At 38.8% G+C, this 20,712-nt stretch overlaps 1 protein-coding gene across 2 annotated transcripts in view; it reads right to left on the reverse strand.

Moving 5' to 3' along the window:
- The window catches only part of acvr2ab (activin A receptor type 2Ab), a 105,084-nt gene extending 84,597 nt beyond the window's left edge, over positions 1-20,487 (reverse strand). Inside the window, exon 1 of one of the 2 annotated variants that reach the window (XM_062997782.1) lies at positions 19,892-20,487. In XM_062997782.1, coding sequence (XP_062853852.1) covers positions 19,892-19,946 — 55 coding nt within the window. In that variant the 5' untranslated portion in view covers positions 19,947-20,487. The remainder of the gene's footprint in view (positions 1-19,891) is intronic. The other variant, XM_062997783.1, reaches the window with a different exon arrangement.
- Positions 20,488-20,712: the final 225 nt, after the last annotated feature.

Consider the following 20,712-nt stretch of genomic DNA (forward strand, 5'->3'; position numbering starts at 1 on the left):
TTTAATGACGAAGTGAATTCTATTTGTTTAGTGTTTTAATGACGAAGTGAATTCTATTTGTTCAATGTTTTAATGACAAACTGAATTCTATTTGTTCAATGTTTTAATGACAAACTGAATTCTATTTGTTCAGTTTTAATGACGAAGGGAATTCTATTTGTTCAATGTTTTAATGACAAACTGAATTCTATTTGTTCAGTTTTAATGATGAAGGGAATTCTATTTGTTCAGTGTTTTAATGACAAACTGAATTCTATTTGTTCAGTGTTTTAATGACAAAGTGAATTCTATTTGTTAAACAAACAAATTAAGAAACTGATGTCTGCAACACACTCAAGTGAAGTGAATTCTATTTGTTCAGTGTCTTAATGACGAAGTGAATTATATTTGTTTAGTGTTTTAATGACAAAGTGAATTCTATTTGTTCAGTGTTTTAATGACAAAGTGAATTATATTTGTTTAGTGTTTTAATGACAAAGTGAATTCTATTTGTTTAGTGTTTTAATGACAAAGTGAATTCTATTTGTTTAGTGTTTTAATGACGAAGTGAATTATATTTGTTTAGTGTTTTAATGACAAAGTGAATTCTATTTGTTTAGTGTTTTAATGACGAAGTGAATTATATTTGTTCAGTGTTTTAATGACAAAGTGAATTCTATTTGTTCAGTGTTTTAATGACAAAGTGAATTCTATTTGTTCAATGTTTTAATGACGAAGGGAATTCTATTTGTTCAGTGTTTTAATGACAAAGGGAATTCTATTTGTTCAGTGTTTTAATGACAAAGTGAATTATATTTGTTTAGTGTTTTAATGACGAAGTGAATTGTATTTGTTCAGTGTTTTAATGACAAAGTGAATTATATTTGTTTAGTGTTTTAATGACAAAGTGAATTATATTTGTTTAGTGTTTTAATGACGAAGTGAATTCTATTTGTTTAGTGTTTTAATGACGAAGTGAATTCTATTTGTTCAGTGTTTTAATGACAAAGTGAATTATATTTGTTCAATGTTTTAATGACAAACTGAATTCTATTTGTTCAATGTTTTAATGACAAACTGAATTCTATTTGTTCAGTTTTAATGACGAAGGGAATTCTATTTGTTCAATGTTTTAATGACAAACTGAATTCTATTTGTTCAGTTTTAATGATGAAGGGAATTCTATTTGTTCAGTGTTTTAATGACAAACTGAATTCTATTTGTTCAGTGTTTTAATGACAAAGTGAATTCTATTTGTTAAACAAACAAATTAAGAAACTGATGTCTGCAACACACTCAAGTGAAGTGAATTCTATTTGTTAAACAAACAAATTTAGAAACTGATGTCTGCAACACACTCAAACCTTCTCTTTTATGTATACTATTTAATCATTTGGGAATTGAAGATATAAATTGTTGCAGTTTTGCAAGTGGAATTTTTGTCTATTCTTGCTGTATACAAGACTTAAGCTGCTCAACATTCATTGTCTGATTTTCCTCTTCATGATGCACCAAACACTTTCAGTTGGAGACAGATCTGGACTGCAGGAAGGCCAGTCAAGCACATGCACTCCATGAAGCCACACTGCTGTGACTTGAGCAGAATGAGGTCTGGCATTGTCCTGCAGAAATAGACATGGAGTTCCTGGGAAAAAATATTGTCTTAGCAGCATGTCTCTCTAAAATACCAATATAAGCCAGACGTTCACATCCCGGCAGATTACCCATGTCATCACAGATGGTGGTTTTTGCACTTTTAATTGGTTAACAGTCTAAAGCAACATATGCTAGTCCGCTCAGGTGGCACAGCGGTAAAAACACACGCTGGAACCAGAGCTGAGATCTCGAATACATCGTATCGAATCTCAGCCCTGCCTACCGGCTAAGGCTAATCGGCCACATGAACAACGATTGGCCTGTTGTTCAGATATGGGCGGGACTAAGCCGGATGGGGTCTCTCTTCCATGACTGATGCAATTATGACCTCTGCTGGCTGATTGATGGCGCCTGCACAGAGATGAGAAAAGAGTGCTCTCAGGGTGTGTCTCTCCGTTCACAACGCTGAGCTGCACTGCACTCATCAAAGTGTAGGTGATAAAATGCATACGGCATGCTGCCCATGTGTCGGAGGGGGCGTGGGTTAGCTTCGTTCTCCTCAATCAGAGCAGGGATCGGCATTGGTGGAGAGGAAGCATGATGCAATCGGGCAATTGGACGCGCTGAAAGGGAGAAAAAGGGGAGAAAATGCATAAAGAAAAATATTAATAAAAAAAAAAAAGCAACATATGCTGCCTTTAAGACGTCATCTTTTCCAGGGACGTTCATGCATTTTTCAACAAGATAATGCAAAACCACATGCTGCACATATTACAAATGCATAGCTGTGGAAGCAGAGAGCTGTGCCTGCAGTCCTGACCTGTCCCCAATAGAGAACGTGTGGAGATTAAAAAAAAAAAATGCAACACACTAATGCACACTAAGATGTGTTCACAGGAATAATGGAACAAAATAACAAAACACTTTATCGCTTGCCAAATCAGTGCCAGAAAGTGTTATGAGAAGGAAGGGCAACATTACAAAGTGGTAAATGCTCTACCATCCCAACTTTTTTGTATATGTTGTAGGCCTGAAATGCATGAATGGATGTATATGAACAAATGAAATTATCAGACAAAATATATTGGGTTCATACTGTCTGCAATGAAATAAAAGTAAATGTAAACACACTTCATTTTTTCCATACTGTCCCAACATTTGATTTGGAGTTGTATTATGAACTGTAGATTATAAATCACCTAAATTCTTTCAATCTAGCTCTGAGAAACATTGTGTTTAAACTGACTGACAAGTCAAGACAGTTAAACTGCTAATTGTGGAACCTTCCAGAACTTAAATATTACTTAAATATAACCTTAGTCTGATTTCACACAACACATGTAGAGAAGTGTACAACACCACCATGGCCTTTCATCTCACTACATAAGTAGTGAGGAATTTGTTTGTTTATTTGTTTATTGGGATTTTAATGTCATGTTTTACACTTTGGTTACATTCATGGCAGGAACGGTAGTTACTCATTACACAAGATTCAACAGTACACAAGGTTATATCAAACACAGTCATGGATAATTTTGTATCTGCAATTTACCTCACTTGCATGACTTTGGACTGTGGAAGGAAACCGGAGCACCCGGAGTAAACCCATGCAGACACGGAGAGAACATGCAAACTCCACACAGAAAGGACCCGGACCAGCCCACCTGAGGATCGAACCCAGGACCTTCTTGCTGTGAGGCGACAGTGCTACTCACTTAGCCACCATACCGCCCTAGTGAAGAATTACACCCATCATACCCAGTGCCAATGCTGGGACTAATGCCTTTCTGGCCTAAAATTTAAAGATGACAGTAACCATAAAATATTCTATCCAAAGCTGACCTGGCTCAATCCACAGCATATATTTTTTAAAACAGATTTAATATGCCAATTAATATGCCATCAAAATACAATGTTGAATTACACAGCTCAGCCTTAATCCTCATTTCCTCTTATCATGAGTTCACACTAGTTCCTTGTTCCACTGCTGTCACTGATTGCAGGCAGGGACTGGCCAAGAAATGTTCCAGGCCAAAATTGCTTGCAGGTGAAAGTAAAAATGCCCCAGCAGGGTTGTGTAACATATTAAAGAAATGATGGCAAGCCACAGTAGCACATGCAGGGCAAGGGTGTTTATTAACTAAATAAAGTGAAAAATTTAAGAAAACTCATAGCATAGATTCATAAAATGTAAGGTGTACCATTTCTCCTGAATCTGAAGTAACTGTAAGACTCTATCAGCCAAACATCCACTCACTTAATAGAACTGAAATGAGCCTTTAAATAGACTCCAACTGATCTATCCAACCCAGAAGATATACCAGTCCCTATCTTCTGCAGGGGGATACACTTAGAACTACAGAAGATACCTGATTAAATAGATACAGATTTCAAACCAACTTGTTCAGGGTGGTTACTTGAGGCATGACAAGCTTGAAGCATAAACACAAAAGATGAAATCAAGATTTAAATCAAATGTTAAAAAATGTAAAATAATATGAACCCCCTGTGCAAATGGACCTATCCTAATCCTATAGGAGGTCTACTGAGCATGTGTGAACTTGACAGGCATTATTTAAGGACACCTAAAACTCAGTTTGGACCTTTTCCCAAAACAGGCAGGTGAAACAAAGTTCATGTAAGTACTCTGGTTTATATAAAGTTTAAAGCACAACAGTTAAGAAGAATGAACTGTACTTGCTGCATGTATCATGGTGTGAAGCCCAGTAGCATACTTTAATTGTAAAAAGTGAGCCCTTATGGCAAGCTAACAAAGTCAATAAATGGCAGATAAAATGATGAAAAAATATATTGGACTAATGTAAATTTAAAGCAGGGACAGAATTGAACTAAATACAGGGTAAAAAATAATAGGTCCAATCAGAGAAACTACTAGTTTGTTTGTTCTTACACACAACACATTAACTTTTTGTGTATTTAAAGTTCGCTATTTCAGAATTTGAATGTTGTAAATAATTGTAGGGTCATATAGAGCTGTTTTATACACCGATCAGCCATAACATTAAAACCACCTCCTTGTTTCTACACTCACTGTCCATTTTATCAGCTCCACTTACCATATAGAAGCACTTTGTAGTTCTACAATTACTGACTGTAGTCCATCTGTTTCTCTAGATAGTTTTTTTTAGCCTGCTTTCATGCTGTTCTTCAATGGTCAGGACCCCCACAGGACCACCACAGAGCAGGTATTATTTAGGTGGTGGATGATTCTCAGCACTGCAGTGACACTGACATGGTGGTGGTGTGTTAGTGTGTGTTGTGCTGGTATGAGTGGATCAGACACAGCACCGCTGCTGGAGTTTTTAAATACTGTGTCCACTCACTGTCCACTCTATTAGACACTCCTACCTGTTTGGTCCACCTTGTAGATGTAAAGTCAGAGACGATCGCTCATCTATTGCTGCTGTTTGAGTTGGTCATCTTTGAGATGTTCATCAGTGGTCACAGGACGCTGCCCACAGGGCACTGTTGACTGGATATTTTTGGTTGGTGGACTATTCTCAGTCCAGCAGCGACAGTGAGGTGTTTAAAAACTCCAGCAGCACTGCTGTGTCTGATCCACTCATACCAGCACAACACACACTAACACACCACCACCATGTCGGTGTTACTGCAGTGCTGAGAATGATCCACCACCTAAATAATACCTACTCTGTATTGGTCCTGGGAGAGTCCTGGCCATTGAAGCACAGCATGAAAGGGGGCTGACAAAGCATGCAGAGAAACAGATGGACTACAGTCAGTAATTGTAGAACTACAAAGTGCTTCTATATGGTAAGTGGAGCTGATAAAATGGACAATGTGTGTAGAAACAAGGAGGTGGTTTTAATGTTATGGCTGATCGGTGTATGAACCATATGCCTGCAGGTTTAATGTCAGATTTTGTGTGTAATTATTTACAAGCTCTTTCATCACATATTAAAAGGTAAAATTTGAAGGTTAGATCTGGTAATCTTTAAAAACAGTTAATACAACTTTAATGAAGCTATTGTTCCTTGACTAAATTAATAACTGTGACAACAATCGTAAATATAATTTTAGCCATTACTGCACACCAACTGCATGTTTAACACACTACACACAGCTCTTCTTGTGGGATTTTGGAAAAGAGTGGCAGTGAAGAATGAGAAGCTCTTCTCGTGTGCCTTGATTATGGGATGCATTGTGCTCTAATGTGTGTGGTCGGTCGTAAATAAGGGTACACTGCGGTCGGTGGTGGAGAGCTGCTGCAACATTGCACTGATTCAAGCACCACTTTAGGATGCACAGAGATGGGGTAAGCGATTCAGAGGGTTTGGGGGTATTTTTGGCACATTGCTCCTTTAGTGCTGCTCTAAGCTAATGCAAATTTTAATCTTGCTAAACATTACACGTTGCCAAAAAGCTCTAAAGCAACAGCTTATTTTATGAGTTAATGGGTTTTAGATCAGAAATCTTTTTAACTGGCAAATCCTTATAGGTGATTCTTGTGTAAGTGTAAACTGGTTGGCAATTCATAAAGTATTGTGATGTATTACATGTAAAGAATGCAGTGCTTTTGCACAGGAACACACACTTAAACTCATACACTAAGAGAAACACACTGGACAATTTAGTCAGGGTTGCCATGTTGACATTTAAATAATTGTTTAACTGTAAGCATGCAGAATGAAATAAAATATTACTTAAATGCATGTTAACAGCATGCTCGGGCTCCTAAGTGGTGCAGCAGTCTGACCTTCTAGCACACTCCTGCAGAGTATTCAAACTTGCAAGTCTGAATCTCAGCAGAGCCACCAACCTCACACACCCATCCACACAAACACAAACGCCCATGTTTGAGGGAGGAAAGGTCAGACGGAGTCTCTTTCTGCTGCAGTCTCCAGAGCAGTCTACATTGGAAGGGGGGGGGGGGGGGGGTGTAACATGAAGTATAGCGTGACTCTGTATGCAGTACAGCTCTGTGTGGGAACCAACACTAGCATGTAATGAGAAGCAGCCTCGGATCGGACACATTGGGTGTGTTCGAAAACCTCTCTACATAGACAGCATTTTTCGAAATCCTAAATGCCTTAATATGCTCCCTACTAAGGTATCTTAACATTTCAACGCTATTTTGACAGAATAATGAGGGAGCATCTGATGCTGCCTTAAGGCCTCAGCATACTTCGTGCGGAAACGACGTTCGCCTGGCTTCGGCGACCGATGTGACGTAATCGCGGAGAAAGCGAACAACCGCGGACGCCGCGCAGAGGCCTCGCTCGCCTTGTCGCGCACATGGAAGCTGGGCGAACTCCGCGGACGACGTCACGCCGCGACAACACCTGTGATTGGTCGGTTAAAAAAAGAGGCGTGTCATGAAAACAAACACGGATTTTGAGGAGCGTCTCAACTGTGATCATCGGCTGCGTCCGAAATCACTACTTTTATACTGAACAGTATGCAGTTAATAATCATTATTAAGCATTTATTAAACAGTACACGAAAAGTACCTGGATAATCTACTGCTTGGGCAGCATTTTTGTGTATGCAAACACAGCGCACTTGCGTACTGAAAGAGCTTACTTCTGTACCGGCCAAGCAGTGCACACTACCTCTATTTACTATGCGATTTTGGACACAGCCATCGTTTTTCGGTAGTCACTAAATTTAAATTACATTAATTTGTCTTTATATTATAAATGTCACCGCGTCACATGCAGCTGTGGAGCAGACGCGACAGGCAAAACGAAACCGCTAGAAGTATGCCAGCTTGTAAGCTCGCGAAGACGCGTTCGGCTTCGCGTGACGCTCGCGAACTTAGTTTCGCTGGAAATATACTGAGACCTTTAGCGGCTATATATATATATGGAGGACGGTGCGAAAAAACGAGTTATTTTCAAACGTAAATAAATTGTTATTGATGTTTAATTTGTATAAACGTGCACAAGTGTCATTTGTTTGCAAATTCGGGCTTGTCAGCAAATTTAACCGTTTTCGGTACACGGAGGGAGATGTTAGTTGACATGCTGGTGCGTTGTGCCACCCCATCCCATTGGTTTAATGCCATAAGGCTAACTGTGTTAGCTTACTAAGCAAAAACTGATGGAATCGCGGTCTAAGTAGTGCATTCGAATAAACCTGCCTTATAAGTCGATGACTTATTAGAATCCTCTCTACTTAGGCAGCTGCCTATGTAGGCAGTAAGACAGCAAGGCAGCTCACTAAGTTTCGAACAGTTTCAAACACACCCATTTTAAGATTGAGGGTTGTACTATCTGTAACTGATTCACAAATTTGAATTAGAAGTGACTAGATTGGGTAGATTGGAAAAAGGGGGTGAAAATCCAGCTAAAACAGCTTGCCCATGAGCTGGCTATGGTGGTTGTAGTATTATCAAATATGTTTTATTAAAATGTCAAACTGATTTTAACCAGCTTTTCAAAATAATTAACAGAAGCAAATGATTCCCAAACACAATATTAGAAAAGTGTATTTATTTTCATATTTTGCTTAATTTTCTATGCATGATGACTTGTTGCAAAAGGCCCCAGTATGTGCTTTGGGACACTATACAGCCATGGATCAAGAGCTTCAGTTATTGTTCACAAACATTAGAATGAAGAAATATTCTGATCTGAGTGACTGGTTGATAGTGGTGCCAGACAGGCTGGTTTGAGTATGTCAAACTCCTGATCTCTTGACAATTCTGACGCGCAACAGTCTCTTGTGTTCATTAAAGTTACCTGAATGTCTGTCAGCTTGAACACTGACAATCTAATTGAAAAGATACAAAATATCAATCCAACATAGCACACATTTAGCAGTTTTCTGTGTGCTGATTTTTCAGTCTATGTTATGCTCTTAAATCTTTTGTGTCAGTGCCCAGTCTGAATGGCAGTTTTTTTTCTCCGCCAGCTCAAAGTGGCAGCTCTATAATCACTGAGTTTTCCTGTAATCATGTCAGTGAGTGGCTCTTATTCTACTTTTAGGAACCTTAAATATACACACCCACACACAGCTAAATGTTGCCGGACACAGTCTAATACACTCCTGCTGCCAGACTCTGCTGTTCTGTTCTTTAACAGAATAGAAGAATAGAATGCTCTTGTTTGCCATTTATACATATACACTTGTAGAAATCGTTTTTCACATATTCCAGCTTGTTTGGAAGCTGGGGTCAGAAAGCGGGGTCAGCCATTGAACGGCGGCCCCCTGGAGCCGAGAAGGTAAGGGCCCTCTCAATCTTTTAACTGATGGTCCAAAGCTCTACCCACTAGGCTACCACTGTCACAGCATTACTTCATTGCTTAAACACACAAAAATCAAGAATCTGTGAATCACTGTGTGATGTGGGAAGTAAAGGCTCAAGACCACAATTACATTACAGAACATGGACTTAACCGTAATTTATTACAACTGACATGTACAGTATTATTATTACACCTTAAATTCAATCAGTTCCATGCACCAGCTTAATTTCCACTCGACAATAATCCAACAAGTGTTAATCTATTAACGTCAGCAGCATTTAATAGATTAAGTTTTAAACTCTGTGGCGCTATGTAAATAAACTTAGCTAATGAAAGTACTTTATACTGTCATAAACACAGCACAGACGCAACGATTTTGTCCCTAATGGCTCCTACGCCCAAGAAGAATGGTTATTAAAGTTCAGAAATAATAATGCATGAATGGCGAGCGTGTCCAAATACATAGTATTCAAAAAACTGTATGCGAAAAGTGTACTGTTAAGTACTGATCAAGTATGTGATTTCGCACGCAGCCCTTGGCTTCTTCACGTCACTCTGCCTACAGTCGCACACAGTCGTGTGTGCAAAACACCGTGAGCTGTATATAGTTGTATGGATTAAACAACACATCTTAAACATGATATTACATTCAAGTCATCTGAAAACTGCTGTTCTTTACAACACAAATCTAACACTTCATTTGATTTGATTTTGCGAAGTACAAAAACCCCCTAGTGTTAAATTAAGTAATGTAACATCCCTAAATAAAGGCTGCATTTTCTTAGTGAAGCAACCCCATAATTCTGTTACTAGTTTACCAAGAGCATAGAAAATCTGGCAGATGTGTTCCTTTAAATGTGGGTTAAATCTTTGTATGGGGGCAACATTGGTTTTCATGTAATACTCTTATTTCCTAAACTACGTAAAAGCTAGGCAATTACGAGAGTTTAACTATCGCACATACCCAACCAATGCCCTTCTGACCCGGACAACATGGAGCCAGAGAAGCTGAAACCCAGACAGAGAAAGCGAAGGTATGCACTGCATTTGTCTTGCCCCTCTCCCCCTCCTCTCCTCAGTCTGTAGCCGATGAGTGACGCTTTGGTCCTCAGGGGCTCCTTAACTGGCTGCACTTAAGCACAAGAATTTAGAGGGTAGATTCAAAATCCAACTATCACTGTTGAACCTGATGACCTCGTGGCCACCTAGTCTGGCCAATACACATTGCCCTGGGTCCCATTAAAACTTGAACATGGTAGTGCCACAAATCTGTAGGCTGGAACAAATGCAGTATCTAGGTTTTGTATTACACGTTGTATATTAGATTGTGCTTTTCTAGCAGATTTGTTAAAATAACACATACATAGATTTATGTTGCATAGCTGACCAAGCAATGAATGCTTTAAACCTCTATAGTGGCCACCAAACAACCCTGTAACCACGAACTAAATATAACCTATAGAAATGTGTGTTTGGTACCCATAGCCTAAATATTTCATTGATTTATTTTTTTTAATATAGATATACATTTTGTTTATGCATTTTCTCCCCTTTTTCTCCCTTTCAGCGCGTCCAATTGCCCAATTGCGTCATGCTTCCTCTTCACCAATGCCGATCCCTGCTCTGATTGAGGAGAACAAAGCTAACCCACGCCCCCTCCGACACGTGGGCAGCAGCCATATGCATTTTGTCACCTGCACTTTGATGAGTGCAATGTTGATCAGCACTGTGTATGACACACCCTGACAGCACTCTTTTCCCATCTCTGTGCAGGCGCCATCAATCAGCCAGCAGAGGTCGTTATTAGTTATGAGAGAGTCCCTATCCGGCTTTAATATCCCACCCCTATCTGAACAACAGGCCAATTGTTGTACATGTGGTTGCTCTGCCCAGCTGGCAGGCAGAGCTGAGACTCGATACGATGTATTCGAGATCCCAGCTCTGGTGTTCCAGCGTGTGTTTACCTGAGCGGCTATTTCATTGATTTTAACTGGAAGCATTAGGTTCAAGGCAGAAATATACTGGACAGGGTGTCAAAACATTTTAGGATGAAGCATTTAATAAATATATATTATTTATGGGTTGTTGCTTTGGTAAATTAGGTGCCAAGCTTTCCCCCACAAAAGATACTCTTTCTGCAGCCTGTTTAAAACCTGTTCTATTCCACAAACTTGTACTGTTCTAATAAACAATAAAAAGCTTTAAGCTTTCCAAATGAAGGTATCCCAGATTGGTGTTAGTAAGAATTCTATAACGCTTACACACAAGACATCTAGGGTAGCTGGACACCCACTGGCTCCAAGTCTACAACGGAGTTTGAGAGTTTTTAGTGGAAAAATATGTGATTCGGGAAAATGTTTAGGGCTCTAAATGTTAATAAGAAAAATGGTGTCAGTTTCCAAAAACGACATCTGTGTAGTGAAGTGAACCTGCCTTTTCTCACCTCCTAACAGAAGCTTCCCTGTGCATGTGTTGGAGGTCTGGGATTTTCTAAGCTCTGTTAACCTTGGCATATGTCTGAGAAAGTTCTGTGGGCTTAAGTTAAAGAGGATAAAGCTGCTGCACAGCTAGAGCCAGGCCACCAACTTTGACTCTGTACTATAAAACACACAGCCACCTTAAAACGCTCTCTACAGCAACATTAATCAGCACTGTAAGTATGACCATGAGCGCTGAGCACTTACAATCAGCTTTCCTGTAAAAGCAAGCACTTTGGAACGCAAGTGTAATGAATTCAGATGAAACTCCAAACACTTAATCAACCTTAAACTGGACGTCAGTTTTTCATTCCATTCGATACAGATCTGTGATCATGTGGACAGCAAACGTTATATTAAAAATGTGTATGTTCCAGATCACATAATTGAATTTACCAGCCAGTTTAGAATTTATATGACCAACTAATCATTTTGACTGAAAGATGCATCACTGTAATGTATTATAAGCATCACTTTTATATAGTATTAACTTAAGATTTAGCCATCTTGCTACACTGTGTGCTTGCAAACCTCAACTAATTAATATTAATATCTCAGAACCAGCATTAACTTCTTCAGCAATCTGAGCTACAGTAGCTCGTCTGTTGGATCGGACCACACGGGCCAGCCTGCGCTACCTACATGCATCAATGAGCCTTGACCGCCCATGACGCTGTCGCCGGTTTACCACTGTTCCTTCCTTACTACTGACCACTGCAGACCAGGAACACCCCACAAGTAGAGATGGACCGATCGGGGTTTTTGGCACCGATTCCGATCTCCTTTCAGGGACATCGGCCGATAGCAGTAAATAAACTTAAAAAGAGCCTCACAGTAAAGATAGACCGGAGCAGCGCGCACGTGTGTGTGTGTGTGTTTGTGCCTTTAGAAGAGACGCTTTGTTCACAGTATCGCTATAAGTGATTCATGAGTTGATTCGTTTTTATGTGAAGCGTAAGTTTCTCTTCTCAGTTATCTCTCCGTGTTTACTGTTATTAATTAAATGTCGTGGTTTTAAATAAACACCAGCTACTACAGAACATTGTGTGACTTTCTTACATTAAAAAGCTTAATTAAACTGCTATTACCACAGATCTGTAACCGAGTCAGACTCGTTCCGTCTAAGGAGCTAAAAGTTCAGCAGATGATCCTGAACTAACGAATTTGGTAATGAATGAACTTTTGCCTCGGATTGGCTCTGTAACGTTTTCTGTTCTCATCTACATCACAAGTAAGAACCGCTTCCGATTTACCAAAGTGAACCAGGAGTTTATATAACGTGCTGATAGAATCGACTCAGATGTGACCGGGTTGAATTATCTTTTTAAAGTAAATATTACAATCAGCAAAATTACATCGTAAGAGCTTTCACCATGGTTTCTGTACGATTGTTGATGAATGGTGATGTGATGGTTGGTGCTTCGTAGCTCAAAGTCTGGATCAATCCACTGAGCTGTTAACTTAACATGGTCTTTATATATCACACGATCGGATCGGCTACTTTTAGGAAATATCGCCGATCGCCGACAGCATATTTTGATTCGTAGCCGATCGATCGTCCCATCTCTACCCACAAGAGCTGCAGTTTTGTAGATGCTCTGACCCAGTCATCTAGCCATCACAATTTGGCCCTTGTCAAACTCGCTTAAATCCTAATGCTTGTCCATTTTTCCTGCTTCTAACTCATCAACATTGAGGATAAAATGTTCACTTGCTGCCAAATATATCCCACCCACTAACAAGTGCCGTGATGATGAGATATCAGTGTTATTCACTTCAGCTTTCAGTGGTCATAATGTTATGTCTGATCGGTGTATTTATATATCTCCACAGTTTTGCTGATTCCCAAATAGTTTCAATCACTCTAAATGTGCACCACACAGGGTAGGAAACAGTCGTGCTCTTACATTACCTAGTGCTTAGTACTTAACCAAACAACATTACAGATAGACGAGCTTTAATAAAATGGGTTAAAATCCAGTCCGGGTCATCTCACAGCGCTCTTTTCATTTTAATAATGAAATAAAGTACACCAATAATAGTTAAATACATTTGCTCATTTTTCAAATGAACCATACATGACTAGTATAACATAGGACCTACTATTTGTATTTTGTCTTCATAAATCTATTAAACGAATAAAAGTTGTAATAATTGGAGAATCAATGCTAAATATACTAGCTGGAATTAATGTTGGGTAAAGTGTTGTTCTGAAGGGTTGATTTAAAACCACAATCTGATCATTCAAACAACAAAACAAACTTATCATACAAAGCAATCAATACTTTGTTGAGCAAACAAGTCTTTCTCTAAAATATTTGTAGCATCAAACTTAACTGGTTTCACACTCCTGTCTCACACCAAGTAAAACACTTTGAAAGCTCTGTGCATAAGAAATAAAAGAATATATGTTTTCTTTAATAAAACTGTAAATATCGTAAATGAGCATTATTCTTTATATGGATTAACAAAACATATTTGTACTGACTACCAAAATCTTATTATGAAACTAAAAGTTATGAAATACTAACACTAGCCCAAACTGTGTCCAGGCAAATACAGTGGAGGATTCACTTGCTGGTGTTTAATATGTCCACCCCTGAAGTGTCTGTTTTCCTGGGACTGGACATTCTTTTCTGTTTTTCACCTGAAGGAAAATCTCTAGCATAGTATACGTAGAAGAGCAAAACTGTGAACAAGCAGGCTTCAACAGGCAAGCAAATTCTAATACCTTGTCATTCATACACGAATATGCAATCACGTCGACATTCCACATCTAGAAAGCAGGTTTTCATCTGTGTCCTGTGAACCTTTTACTGACTGGCTCCTTCTATTCTTATCTAATCCTGTCCTCCCCCCATTAGAAGAGTGAAAGTGTAATTAACCTTGTTCTGGGCACCAACCCAGCTTGATAGTCCGCAGATACAATGGCACTCATGTCTCTCTCTCTCACACACACACTTAAGAATAGACCATGCTACACACCCTCAAACAAAGTACACAGTATTCAAATATTACAAACATGTATGAGTAGTACACAAGTTTGACCGGGTCAGTATAGATCTGCATAAGATCACTAAAATAATCTGCCTTTCATATGCTGTGTGTAAAAAAAAAAATTACAAATCTCACACACTGTTCAAACATCAGATTTAAACAAGCCTGTTTAAGCAGAACGTTCTGCTGTTATTTCAAGTAATGCTTCAGGGAAAAATAAAATGTAGACAATTTCTACTTGCATCACATGTATGCCATTAGTCAAAACATGTATGCAGACAGCCCCACCCCCACTGCAAAGCTAAAGAAGAAACATTTTCTACCTTGTCTGCTTTGGGGAGGCACGGTGGCTAAGTGGGTAGCACTGTCGCCTCACAGCAAGAAGGTCCTGGGTTTGATCCCCAGGTGGGGCGATCCGGGTTCTTTCTGTGTGAAGTTTGCATGTTCTCCCCATGTCTGCGTGGATTTACTTCGGGTGCTCCGGTTTCCTCCCACAATCCAAAGACATGCAAGTGAGGTGAATTGGAGATACTAAATTGTCCATGAATGTGTTCGATATAACCTTGTGAATTGATGAATCTTGTGTAATGAGTAACTACCGTTCCTGTCATCAATGTAACCAAAGTGTAAAACATCACGTTAAAATCCTAATAAACAAACAAACCTGATCTGCTTTCTAATTTTCTACTTTTTATACTTTGCCTATTTATTTTATCAATCTTTACCCAAATTGATATGACATTAAAGGCATACAGATTATATTCCTTCTTTCTATTCCATTATGTTGTGTGGTGGTAAATAAATGAATGAATTCTATTACCTTGTTAAACTGTAGAGGTTATGAATGTTACAATGTAGGTCCGTGTACCTTTGGTAATTCGTTTTTCACTTTAAATCCCAAAGTTGAAAAACAACAAAACGGGTCGTTTTTCATTTTTTTTGTTTCAAAAACCAATATTGAAAAACGGGAAAACGGGGCGTTATTTGTTTTAAGATCAAAAATCAAACGGGTCGTATTTTAATTTTCCAAAATCAAAATTTTTTTATCAGTTCAACCAGAAATAAAAGTGCGATGCGAGCGCGTGCACACACTGACATGCGTATAAATGCTTCATATAAAGTGTAAATCAGGTACAAGTGTTGAGAAGACGGAGCAAAAAGTCATAATAACGTTACGCCGCGTCCCCTATTCTGACTTTGGTCTGCCGTACTTTTTCCTGCCCTTGTAATTCACACAAGAACAATTTATCCTAAAAAAAATAGGGGGCTATTCTAAGAAAAAAAGAATGCTGCATTATTTTTTACATTATTATTATTATTATTACCGTATAGTTGTGCTGGACAATAATTCGATATCGATATATATCGCGATAGAAAATGTTTCAATAACGGTGATATGATTTTTAAACAAATTCGATCGATATGCATACGTCAGTGCGCTTTGCCGGTGTTACTTTTTTGCGGAAGCATTTCTGCTCGCAGGTGTTCCCACAGGGACGCAATTCAACAGCGCACCTCAAGCGAGTAGTTCTCCATCAAAACAGTGCAGTTACACACTCAACATAAATGTCAACCACCAACACAATTACAGAAAAAGTACTACTGAGTACTAATACCAGTTATTACTACTACTTCTTATTAGTTGTGGCGCGCTGCGAATAAAGGCACCAACGGGATATTCGCGTTCCACTGTTGCCAGATTGGGCTGTTTTCCTCCTAATTGGGCGTTTTTGTTTTTTTCAAAAACAATTTAATAGCATTTAAATAACACTTCTATTGAAAAGAGAATATTCAGTTTTAAGAAGCCCCAACATTGTAGAAGGCTATTAAAAGTAAAGTCAATGTTCAATGCTGATTTGGCTTAATAGTGTTGGTCAGAATGTGTCATATTCTTGAAGGAAAATTAAAATTGGTTTTCCATGCATTCACACTGGCATGTTCTGGGGTTCAGATGAGTCTCATCAGTACACACAAGTTTGCAGTCAAATGATCAAGTATTGCAAAGGAATATCTTTGAAATTCTGTTAAGGTTATAGGCTATATTTTAGTTTTCACATGGAAAATGAGAAAAAATAAAAAGCTTATTATGCTAGGCTTGATGTAATTCTACATGGCACTCACTGCCATAGGTAAATGAGTGAGGGACCAAAACACTACTAGATCAACAGCCACTAGCCACATACAAAAAATAAGGTATCAGACAGGTCTCAGTCTGGCCACCCCTATGAAAACTGTCTGGCTTTGCCACTGTCCACAGTTGAAAAAGAAGCAGATGAAATAGCTGATAAGAGATGAAGGACTAATTCAGTGGTGTATTCAGCTTGTATTTCTTGCCAGAAACCAGAAAAGAGGTTTGCAGGTACAGCCATCCAATTTTTGTGTTCTTGGCAGTTTTTCTGACATTTGTATTATTCATATCGATATCGGAATTATATCGTATCCACCGAAATTAGGAGTTATATCGTGATATACATTTTAGCCATATCGTCCAGCCCTACGTATAGGACTCAATTCTGTAATACAGGCATAACTAATCGTACATGTCACATAGTGGTGGTAAATTCGGTTCATTTTATGGACTCGGGTTAGTCTGAGTCACTCAGTAATGTGATTCGGTTCACTTGAGTCACTTGTACTGACATCTTGATTGAGATTGATTTACTGCATGAAAATGCATCCAAATATCACTTGTCTTCCATGAACTCAGAGCCAGTGCCAATCAGAGGACTCATAGGATCCGGGTTAATTGAGATCTCGGACTCGTGATTCCTGATTCAGTACGAAGATTCGAATCCTTAACCGAGGCGATTCAATATTTCTTGTTCTCGGCCAATAAACATCCAAAAATTAATAAAATTGCACGAACTAACTCTGCAGTAAACAAGGAGCAACAACAATCAAATATATTTCAAAAAGTTATTTGGTAAATAATAAGCAGAACGCTGATTAAAAAGAAGCATTAGATGTTGTAATAGTTTCACCGTGACATGTATGATTAGTTATGCCTGTATTACAGAATTGAGTTCTATATGGTAATAGAACAGGGGGCGCGGCGTAACGTTATTATGAGTTTTTGCTCCGTCTTCTCAACACTTGTACCTGATTTACAGTTTATATGAAGCATGTATACGCACGTCAGCGCGTGCATGCGCTCGCACTTTTATTTCTGGTTGAACTGATAAAAAAATTTGATTTTGGAAAATTAAAATACGACCCGTTTTTCAATTTCTGCTTGTTTGTTATTTGATTTTTGATCTTAAAACGAATAACGCCCCGTTTTCCCGTTTTGGTTTTTGAAACGAAAAACGGCCCGTTTTCTTGTTTTTCAACTTTGGGATTTAAAGTGAAAAACGAATTACCAAAGGTACACGGACCAATGTAGCTGTCACAGCCAAAACACTGACCACATTAAAGGATAATCATGGACTTGACATGTGCATGGTGTACCAAATGATTTACTAACAGGGTAAAATCAGAAACCGAACATTTAAAATCAAATCCACAACACGGTGTGCAATAATCAAGGGTTAAGAATACTTACTTTTAACATTGATTGGTAAACTGCAAAATGTAGCTAACATACACTTTAATAGAATTTTAAAATTCAATTTCATAGCAATGTGAGAACTAAAAGTTCCAAAGAGGAAATATAGTGGTTGCCTTGATTGCAAGTAACAAAATTACAGCCACAAGAACACAGCATATGACCCGATGTTAATAAAAACTGTATATTGTGAACTTCACAATGCTGGAATTCATGGAAAGGTTGTCAGGCCTGCCATTTTAAAAGCCTATGTGAGATGCTTCAAAACGCACAAACCCAAACCCCTAAACTATACAGGAAAATATGGTCAACTTTAACCGTTTCCCACATCTGGAAAACAGTTGTGAGTTGTTGAATGCAGTAGCAAATTAATAGTAATTTGAGCATCTCGTAGACGACATGCCTACGGTACAAACACTCTTGATGATGCCTGTATATTCTAGGATTATAGCTCCACTATAATCTTTTATATATGAAATTCACCAGTACCACGATTAGCAGATCTACCCATCTTCACCTCATTCATCAGTCAAAGAACTGGAAGGTTTTCATTATGATGAGCAGCTCAACATCTGATCAAAAACCATCTAAGACCTGTATGGCGTTGAAGAAAAATTACAGCTGCCAACCCTCCCCCCATGTACCCCCCAAAAAACATGTACCTTCTCCTTTTTGCTCCCTGGTGTTTAAATAAATGTAATGGTTTATGTTGGATGTCATGGTCGCCCTACAGCAAGAAGGCCCTGGGTTTGATTCCCAGGTGGAGCGGTCTTGGTCCTTTTTGTGTGGAGGTGTTCTCCCTGTGTCTGTGTGGGTTTTCTCTGGGAGCTCCGGTTTCCTCCCACAGTCCAAAGACATGCAAGTGCGGTACAAAATTGTCTGTGACTGTTTGACATTAAAACCTTCTGATGAATCTTGTGTAACCAGTAACTACATGTCATGTCATGAACGTAACCAAAGCGTGTAAAAACATGGGTAGCACTGTCACCTCACAGCAAGAAGGTCCTGGGTGCGATTCCCAGGTGGAGCGGTCCGGGTCCTTACTGTGTGGAGTTTGCATGTTCTCTCCATGTCTGTGTGGGTTTCCTCCGGGAGCTCCGGTTTCCTCCCAAAGTCCAAAGACATGCAAGTGAGTTGAATTGGAAAAACAAAATTGTCCATGACTGTGTTTGACACTAAACTTGTGAACTGTTGAATCTTGTGTAACGAGTAATAACCTGTCCTGTCATGAATGTAACCAAAGTGTGTAAAAACATGACGTTAAAATCCTAATAAATAAGTAATGTTGGGTAGCACTGTCGCCTTACAGCAAGAAGGCCCTGGGTTCGATTCCCAGGTGGAGTGGTCTGGGTCCTTACTGTGTGGAGTTTGCATGTTCTCCCTGTGTCTGCGTGGGTTTCCTCCGGGAGCTCGGGTTTCCTCCAAAAGTCCAAAGACATGCAAGTGAGGTGAATTGAAGATACAAAATTGTCTGTGACTGTGTTTGACATTAAAACCCTCTGGTGAATCTAGTGTAACCAGTGACTACCTGTCCTGTCATGAATGTAAGCAGTGTGTAAAAACATGACCTTAAAATCCTAATAAATAAATAATGTTGGGTAGCACTGTCGCCTCACAGCAAGAAGGCCCTGGGTTCGATTCCCAGGTGGAGCGGTCTGGGTCCTTTCTGTGTGAAGTTTGCATGTTCTCCCTGTGTCTGCGTGGGTTTCCTCCAACAGTCCAAAGACATGCAAGTGAGGTGAATTGAAGATACAAAATTGTCTGTGACTGTGTTTGACATTAAAACCCTCTGGTGAATCTAGTGTAACGAGTAACTACCTGTCCTGTCATGAATGTAACCAAAGTGTGTAAAACATTACATTAAAATCTTAATAAAATAATAGTGATTTACGTTTTGTCCATTCCCTTTCGTTATTGCAGGTAATTTATGATCTAACAGTGCACACTTATTGTTTACTATAATAACACAATGTACCCTATGCAAATGTGAACAGAACAAATTAATAAAATGAACATTTTTGGCACAAGTCATCACAAGAGAACGTAATAATATATTATTGACCCACCTGAGGAGCATGAGATGAGGAAAACTGCAAATGCAAGATTAGTTGCAGAGCCCATGTTGAGGTTCAGGGTGAAGCTTTAGTCCTAATAAAATCCCACATGCATGAAGGTCCAGTCTTCCAAAATAATTCTGAAATGTCAATGAAACTTTGCATGCGAATGCTTTGTCTTCAAGAAAGCATCTGTTTTATAACAGATCCATTGTTGATCAAAATCAAACACGTGTCTCAGTTCTGTACAGTTCAAGGCTGGTCCTGAAGTGATCTTCAAAAATGAATCCAATCTGACCAGACAGCTAAAAGCACAACTATGAAGGTCTATGAATCTGAGGCTGCTCAAACCAGACTGCAAATGTCCATATCGGATGATTTCTGCACCCAGAATTCATCTTACTAAAAAATAAATACTGAATTAGAATGATTTAGAGCATAATTTTGGTCAAAGCAATGTGAAGGTCTGGCAGCTATTGCTGTCACTTCTCCAGTTACAGTTTCATAAATAAATGTCCTGATTTGATCCAGTTGCACTGTAGTGCTCAGAATGGTATTGTCACGTGTTGAAGACAAAAAAATTAAAGCTCTTTGATTCAACTTGTGAAAATCTTAGAGGCTGAAACAGTCAGATAGTGCTTACAGGCAGTGCATCAATTCATCCTGACCAATTATGCATAAGTGGAACAAATACACCAAATCAGAACCATTGGAAAATCTTGCAATTTCCAAGGCAACACAGATTTCTTTATTCGAAAATAAAGAAAATAATTCAAAACTATATGCCAGATTCAACTCACTTCACTATGAATCAATATCATAGACTTTCCAGA

This window comes from Trichomycterus rosablanca, chromosome 6, assembly GCF_030014385.1.
Source record: "Trichomycterus rosablanca isolate fTriRos1 chromosome 6, fTriRos1.hap1, whole genome shotgun sequence".
Classification (NCBI taxonomy): domain Eukaryota; kingdom Metazoa; phylum Chordata; class Actinopteri; order Siluriformes; family Trichomycteridae; genus Trichomycterus; species Trichomycterus rosablanca.